General features: G+C 35.7%; 1 protein-coding gene across 1 annotated transcript; it reads right to left on the bottom strand.

Moving 5' to 3' along the window:
- Positions 1 to 202: 202 nt before the first annotated feature.
- Positions 203 to 1,111, bottom strand: LOC142979535 (uncharacterized). The gene has a single exon (XM_076124489.1). It carries the CDS (start codon positions 1,025 to 1,027, stop codon positions 551 to 553), a length of 477 nt encoding a protein of 158 aa, XP_075980604.1. The 5' UTR covers positions 1,028 to 1,111; the 3' UTR covers positions 203 to 550.
- Between the last annotated feature and the right edge of the window lie 7,762 nt (positions 1,112 to 8,873).

The following is an 8,873-nucleotide window of genomic DNA, read 5'->3' as shown; positions in this document are numbered from 1 at the left end:
CGCCGGACGCCACGGAACATCTCGTCACACCGCTTTTTGAACAACTTCCAGAATAAGCTCCAACTTGGAACGCTTTATAGACTGATTTACTCTTGTCTTATTAGTTCTCGGCTATTTGTCTGTTTGCTACTGTTTCATGTTTGTGTTTTGTGTATATTTTAGTGTGTAAAGGGTTTGGGTGTTCATATTGAAAGATAGAAAATTCATTCAATTCATTTTTATTACAACTTATAACGCAAGTAAATTGTATACAATAAATAGTCCCTAAAACAATTAAAGCTCGATAGGAAGATCACAATGCTAAGCTCACTAATCCCTAACATTAATTTATACAATACAATTATTTTCAAAATATCACAACACATTCGAGATTAAAATTAAAGCTTTTCAGGAGTTATCACGAGTATTGAGCAGGCCTAACCTAAACTTATCCCTATATGGCACCTTGAACTATATTCTTTTAAAGCTAACATCACAGACGGTTGCAGAAACCAACGGAGCAGGCACTGGTTTCACGGAAGACACTGATTGTTGTCGTCGAAGATTGAGTTTAAGCTTGTACCCAGCGGTCCTGAAGGACGGGGTACTGCTGCTCCGCGGTCTGGCACTCGGTGTAGCAGTGCGCCGCTGCGAAGTCGGCCTCGGTTTTGGAGACGGTGGTCCAGAAGAAAGTGCCGGCCTCGGTCCTCGCGAAGTGCACGGGTACGTAGAAGTTGTCAGGGGTCACAGGCACAAGGTCGCACGTGTCGTCCTTGTTGTAGACGAGGAAGTGCGCGCCGGGCTGGCACGCCTCCATCTCTTCGTAGATCTTGCGCTCCAACATCTCGTTGCACGAGTTCTGCTCCTCCTCGTAGCACGTGTCCACGGTTTTGGCGGGAGCGCGCTTTGTGGTTTTCTTGATCATTTTCATCAAAGGCTTGAGCAGCGCCTTGATGCCGCTGTTCTTCATCTTTTCACTGTTGTATCTGTTCTCGTTGATCGAGTTGTTTGTGGCGATGATGTATTCGTTGTTAGCGTAGTAAGACATTTTGGAAGATGTGGATAGATAAATAGTAATAGTAGAGAGCGTGTGTCGCTAGTGAGATCACAGGCGGGAATGTGGGGCTGTTCGAGCCGGTCGGGCTTTTATACCGAGCGCGCCGCCCCCGGCACAAAAGGCCCGCGTACGTGAAAAGCGCCCTTTGTGTATGTGTGGGTGAGTCAAGTGGTTTATTCGATACCCCGATATGCCTTTCGTATATCGTGACAGGTCTTCATAATTTTCGTAGAGTTGGGACAAGTTATTGGAAGTAATATTTTGGGTCCATAATTTATAAGTTAGTAGGTTTATGACCTATTTAGATAATTTGAAGCGATTTTGTCGAAATAAATCCGTATTGCTTTGGTTGTCTATCAGCATAGAAATATTATGTATAAGTTTTTATAAATTTAAAATGAACATTTTACAAACTTTGCATATAGTCGTTTTACTGCACGTGTCTGAAGAGCTCTACAGCTTGAAGAGCTCTACTTGAAAATTCGCACACTTGTCAGAAATATTCATCTGGGGCTTATTTATATTCATATTATAAAGTTACACAATTAACAACTGTTCAAAGGGGTTCCATGGGAAAATCGTCCACGTGCCGTCCACACGCCCAAGTGTGGGCAAACACAACACATGTTGATTGCCCCCTCAGTGCGCAGTGGCCGCGACAATGCGATTGTTATCCCTTTAACTGGGGTCACTAAGTCACGGGCCGAGGGGTAACGGCGACCCCTCGGCGAGTTCGCGCGCCACTCACGCGCATTACACGAGACCCTCGTCACACCTGACTTAGGGTAGCTGATTCATTAATTAATATACTTACTCAATCATCTCTTGTTATTATTCATACCATTAGTTGTTATAGATATTATCGCAACATCTTTACATACATGAACATCCTAGTGGTCCCATTTGGAATTCTTACACGTAACCCTATATCTTAGATCTGGTATTTGAATTATCCAAGTCAAAGTTTATTAGCATTTTGTTTACAAAAAGAATTATTGAAGTTAAGATACCACCTACACACAAAAATATTCGGTTGATACCGGTCCAAACATGTAAGATTTTTTCTTAACATGTCCGAAGAGAGTATTACAAAAAAATTAAGTTTAAAAGAAATCAGTGTAGCGGTGATAGTGGTTGCTCAGCCAATAGGGTGCGCGCGCGCCGGCAGGTGCTACGATCCGAAGGCTCTCGCACACACACGCGTGCACTTTAAATATACGATCTCTGAACACGTGCATTCGAAGGGGATGAACATACACATTCGACGGTGTCCCGAGCGGGACATGCGATATTTTTTATCGATATGAATAGATTCACGACTCCCTCATATCCGAAATAGGGTAACGCAAAGGCTAATTTGGTTATTGAAAATTGAGGGGTTGTTCGTGGGAATGCTCCTCGTTCCTAGGTTCCCAGGGTTGCTCGCACATTGAGTTTTTTTCGGCGATTCGAGATTCGGAACGACGACAGATGGCAAGCGGTCGATCGTTCCCGTTCTGCTTTGTTATAATAAATCGTATGGGGTATTGGAATTAAACATACCATTTTGATGGCTCAGCGCGTTTGCGGGGAGGGGGTTGAAGGGATGAAGATGTAAACAAGTGTAAAAGGGGTCAGTGGAACTCGACCCGCTCTATAATTAAATGTCTATTAGGAGCATTTTGTGATTATTAGGAGATATTGTTAGGGGTTGAATTTTGATTATAATGACTGCATGGCTGTTTTAGCATTAGTTGTAGATTTATGATAAGTGGACCTAGTTGGATTCTTATAAATGACTTGATGGATGGTTAGTTGTTTACATCTTGGTAAAAGACTATGAGAAAAGCCTTTTGTAACATTGTTATATCTGTTTCGAATCTAATTAAGTAATCGTAAATAGTAGTCGTAAATATACTTAATTACAGCATGCAACTGTGGAACAGTTCAATGCGGAATTAAACATAAAATACTCTCTCATACTACCTGGCTATAAATTTGTCACTTTTTTCAGGAGTTCGTATCAGTAGTCCAGTTTCCCACGAGAAGATGCAAAAACGTAACAAAAGAAGATAATAGATAGGGAAGATACTTTGCGTCATGAAAAAAAAAATTAAAAAGCTCAGCATTGTGCCCTGCGGCGTGACAAGTGCGTGTGACGCAAGGGGGCATAATGATGGCACCCCTGCTCCCCTCTATAGTCTATTGTTATTTGTTTGTGATTGCACTTGTTGTTGAGAAAGGTCAGATTGAATTCGGTTTTTTTGTATGTGAATTATTATTTCAGTAATATACCTGTTTATATTGTAAATAAAGATATCGGATTTTGTAATTAATATTATTTATGAAATACTTTTTTATCGCATGAATGTAAGATATGGTTTTGTAAATATGTATATTGTATTTAGGTGAACTTTGAATTAGTTTCAAGTACGTATTACATATATGTTATGAAAAAATGTGAATATTAGAAAAGTTAGAAATTTTTGTTGTAAATTGTATTGTAAATTGTTAAATAATTTTTAAATGACCTTTTATGTTTAAGAGTGAGATTACAGTCTGATAGTAGAAAGTGCATGCATTAAGAATGTGATTATTTGATTTCTTTATTGTTATTCAATAATAATTATTGTAAATATGTACATAATGTTCTAGCTAACTATTTAACTTTGAATTTAGGGGGAAAGTTGCAACTGTATATATTCTATGAGACACATACGTGTATATATGTTTTATATGTTCATATGTACATTGTTTTAGCAATAAGTACTTGTTATATAAATCAATTTATCAAAAGACTTGTTGGAAATAAGTGCCTTAAAATGTTTAGTTTTACAATATCTTATAAGACTCGTGATGACATGTTTTGTTTTAAAGTAATTTTATCTGTAACTAGCTGACCCGCGCAACTTCGCTTGCGTTACATAAGCGTTAAAATTTTTCCCCGTTTTTGTAACATTTTTCGCTGGTACTCTGCTCCTATTGGTAGTAGCGTGATGATATATAGCCTATAACCTTCCTCGATAAATGGACTATCTAACACTGAAAGAATTATTCAAATCGGACCAGTAGTTCCTGAGATTAGCGCGTTCAAACAAACAAACAAACAAACAAACTCTTCAGCTTTATAATATTAGTATAGATATAATTACATAATGTACAGTGTTATAATTTATTATTTGGTAGATCTAGATTAGTATTATTAATGGTTATGAAATTACCTACGTTATAAATTACTGGTTTGTTATCTGACAAGTGTATACGACAATTGACAGTTGGCTTATTAATGCTATTCAAAATCAAGACTTTACTATTATTAATTGTAAATAAATTTGTAGATAAAATCATCATTATTGCATTTTTATATATATAGGACAATTATATTGTATATAATAAAACGTTGTCTTAAGTTTTTTTTGTGTGTAATTTAAACTCAACAAAAAGGTTCTATGAAAACGAAATTTTCCAACTGTCAACTTAGAAAAAAAATCACTACGGTCCCCTCGTATTCCGAGTGTGGGAATTTCAGTTACGGTATCACTTGAATATAGAACGGGGGTGGAAAATAAAAGAATGTATAAATCACCCCTAATCGCTTCTTTTGTTGTCCTTTACACTTGTTGCATCACCACACTGTATGCGATTCAGTACCACGGTACATTTGCAGTTTAAAAACCAAATTTCTATTTGATGTTGAACCTTTTTCAGTTGGAATAAAGTTGGTAAACATTTTTGTTAAGTTGTATTATATATTTTGGTAAAAGCGGGGTATATGGGGGCGGTAAATTTTAGGGGTTGCCGAACAATTAAGGGAATCGCAGGTAAACTTATTTTAAATTGGATAAAAAATACGATTTTGCATGTGACTGAATAGGATATTATGGATAATAAATGGTCTATTGATTTGTATGGTTGATGTTGTATTATAAAAATGTAAATGTGTTATTAATAAAACGCTTTTGTGTTCAAACTTTATATATTTTATCCTTTTTAACATAGATTCTATTGATACTATTGATAGACGGCCTTTTTAAGAACAGCAATAAAGAAGTTGAGATAGCAATTTGAGTGAAAATCCCAAAGATTTATAACGTAAACAAATGTTATCCGTTATTACCTCGGGAATCTTATAAGGACTATTTATTCAATAGAGAAAAAGGTCGTTTACGTATAAAATAAATATCTTCTAAAGCATTTCCAGCAACATCACATAAAGATAACCTTAAAAAACGAATCTGTTTTGTAACGAACAAAAACATTACAAAACTAGATACGTGTTTTTTTAATTTTATTAAATTCCTAATAAATGAAAGAAAAAGTAAAAGTCTTGTTGAGTTATTTTTATTGTTGTGTGTAAGAAAGCCGTGGCTCTAATGAGGAGGCCATCATTAAAGGATCGAAAGGAGGTGGGAGGTGATAATAATCCTCCGTTTTTGGAAGCCCTCGTTAGAGATACAGTTTCACTGAGAGCGATTTAACATTAAGACTATGAATATGAGATTTAAGTGCATCTAGAAGTATCTATAAAATATCTCATAAAAATTTTCAAAGTAGCGTAATCTAGCCTGTTGGAACTAAGACCATAAAAGCTCTTGTCAGGATGTGGGTAAAGTTAGTCTTACTCCAAAGTTGTAAGTGACCAATCAAGAGACAAAGTCCTTTTAATATCACTAAGTGAGAATCGTGTAGCAAAAAAAAGATATGGTCAGTAAAAGTCCTCAATGTCAGCTTTAGAAGAGAACTACGTATACCTACCAACGGAATTAAAACGCTTTTAGTGGCGACCCACACTATTCATCACTTGTATTTTATTTGGAATGCTCAAGAAGATGAGTTCGAGAGTAATGCTTAATAGCTTGGGAGTTGTACTCGGGTATTAAGTTTAATAACGATATTCAGTAAAAAAGGATCGTTCTTACTTTGAAGTATTAATTAGGGATTCGACGCGCCCCGTAATGGCGGCGCAATCAAAATATAACTAACTTTAACTTGTCCTTTTCTATTCCATATTTTTTTATAAACCAAGAATTTATTATCGCTCTAAATTATGAAGATATAATTCTTTAAGACTCTAAAGAAATATTGTGTTTTCACTAATTAACTAACCACCGGTTTCTGATGTACATTTAGCGGTAGTTTATCTAGTCAATAGCGTTTAAACTCTTACAAAAAAAAACTCTATTGAATAGATAAACTACCGCTAAGTATAGTCTGAAACCGGGGGTAAGACTTGCAGAGAAATAGTATTTTATATATTGTAAAAAGTAAAACTTGGTCGTAATTGTTCATTAAAAAGAAATATTTTACTATATTCTATTGTCTATAAATGTCTATGTGCTGAACAAGTTGACTTTTATGTGACAGTGTTGTCACATTTAAGTTCATTAAAAGTTTTTATGGTTTTTTGTCAAGTGATTTACGGTGTTATAAGTAGTTTCTAACTTCGTTGATGGGAAGCTGGTAGGGAAAAATAATATACGATGTTAAGACGCCCCTAGAGTGGTCATAATTGATTCTTGACCTAAAGACGCTTTGCGTCAACGTTGATAACAATAAAAGTATAAATCGTAAATACGTTAGTTCATTGAAATTTAACTGTAACTAGCGCGAATATCAATCTATCAAATGTCGCTAACGAACGGCGCCACGTGAAACGAGAATCTAACTCAGTATTATGTATTGATGAATTGCTATCGAAGCTATTCCTTTATGAAAAGTATACGAGTATAATTAAGGCATAATCCCATACGAACATATTCAATGAACATCAACGATTCAGTAGCGATACCCAACAATGGTCCTAATTACTAAGTAAGTCTATTATTCACACCGCCTACAGACATAGTGAGGAGTAAGTACTGATTGTTAAAGTCAAATCATTTGAGCTTCCATTAGCGTCGACAACAGGCGGCTACGGGCGGCAACAACAAGCAATGAAACATGCTATAAATAAATAGTTAAGTGCAACGGACGGTTAATTCTAGCAATTTGTTGGGCTCCAAACAATACGGCTTTAGACATAAGCTTAAAGCGATTTTAGAAGAGTTAATTGAATTTTGTATTACGCGGCATTGTGTTGTTCTGTTACATCCCTATTTTTCATATAAAAGTTTAGGTCCTGTTCCTTTGTTTAGGTCAAGTGTTTCTTAACTAACTAGCTGTAGGGATCTTTTGTTTAAACATTAATAATTCAGCAACCTTATGGTGTCGATTCAGCAACAGTAACTCCAATCGGCAGAGAATTTGTCATCAGAGTCATCGGCATTAATGTTATAAAGCTTTCTGCTTCTAAGTATACCGTAAGACTTTTTTTGTTTCGTTCTTAAAGTCAACAAGAAAAGTTTCAAATCTCTTCAATCCTAAATAAATATAATGAAAGGACTTCAGTAGATTTTACTTTTCTACTCGACAGTTTATAATCTCTACATTTTCCCCTTTTTTTAAAGTCACATATCCATACTTAATTTTACGAGTTCTTAACCCGCTACCCGCTCATGGCTTACGTCGGCATGCGCACACGCAGTAGGTAATTGCGGCTAATAGTTGTCGCGAGCCGGCCCATTAGACCGCTCGGATTAGCGTCGCCGACTCCACACTTACAGCCTCGAAACATTGCCGCCAACCAATGTGATTTTATACTTGGAACTAAGTAATTGTTTCTTTTTTATACGTTCATGAGTTGCTGGCTGGTAGCTAGAATTTAATCGTACTGGTGAAATAAATACATTGTGCAGCTTTAAGGTTTGCAACCTTCTTTCGTAAATAAATATTTGATGTGAAGTTTATAGCTTTTAGATTAGTTGGTATAGCTTTGTTTTTTTTGTCGATCAGTAGAATTCTTGCAGACATAAACATTAAAAATGTAGTAGATAGTCGACAAATCCCAAAACAACACATACATAGAAATTATTTTTTGAGTGTTAGTATGGACATTTGTTGCCATTAATTATATCAAATTAATCTCTATTTTGAAGCACTTATAATAAATTATTATGTAATCCCAACAAGAACTAGGAAAGTTTAAAATTCTTTGGGTTTAGACTAGTAATTCTTGAACAGACGTCATAAATCTATTAGATTGCAAACCCGGTACTACTAAACAATTCCTTGAAAAGTTTCTCTACTTTTTCAAAATACAAGCCTATTATGGTATCAATCAGTTCTGTGCATCATTATGAAGATGGCGAAGCAAAAAACTGGGCTAGACGCATGACACGTGAGTATACGATATTTGTTCACATCTTCCAAGTAAGGTACGCAAAAAACTTACTAATGATCGACATGATTATAAATATACTAGTGACAGGAATGCGATCTTGCTCTCACTTTGATATTAATAATACAGATCGACGATGTATGGTTTCAATTACTATGTGAGAAAAAGTTTGAGGAAACGGTAGCCTTATTTGTCTCTTTTGGATGAACAATTGATAACGCTCCATAAATGTCGATGGTTTTGTCATGAACGGCTGATTTCTCAAGATACTTTAATAATACAAAAAGAAGTGGTTTTCAGGCCAATTCGAATAAGCATATGAAAAGGCAATATTTTTCATAGCACAAAATAGTCACGGTCTCAACTGGAATTTGAATCTAATACGTAGTGAGCATTGGCATTATAAATAGGCAGTAAATATTTTCTTACTGTGCAGTCAATGTAAAAATCCAAGCCTTCTGCAATTACCGAAGAAATATTGCCGTACTCGTAAATGACTGTCCAAGAATAATCATTGAGTAATTCAATCAAATTCCTGCCCTAACTAAACGTTTAGTAAGTACACAAAAACTGGCATGCGACATGCGATTCGTGAAAACATTCACTAATGTTTATTTCTACATTATAAAACAAAGCCTCTAA

Source organism: Anticarsia gemmatalis, chromosome 16 (genome assembly GCF_050436995.1).
Source record: "Anticarsia gemmatalis isolate Benzon Research Colony breed Stoneville strain chromosome 16, ilAntGemm2 primary, whole genome shotgun sequence".
In the NCBI taxonomy this organism is placed as follows: Eukaryota; Metazoa; Arthropoda; class Insecta; order Lepidoptera; family Erebidae; genus Anticarsia; species Anticarsia gemmatalis.
This window is presented reverse-complemented; position numbering and strand designations above follow the sequence as displayed.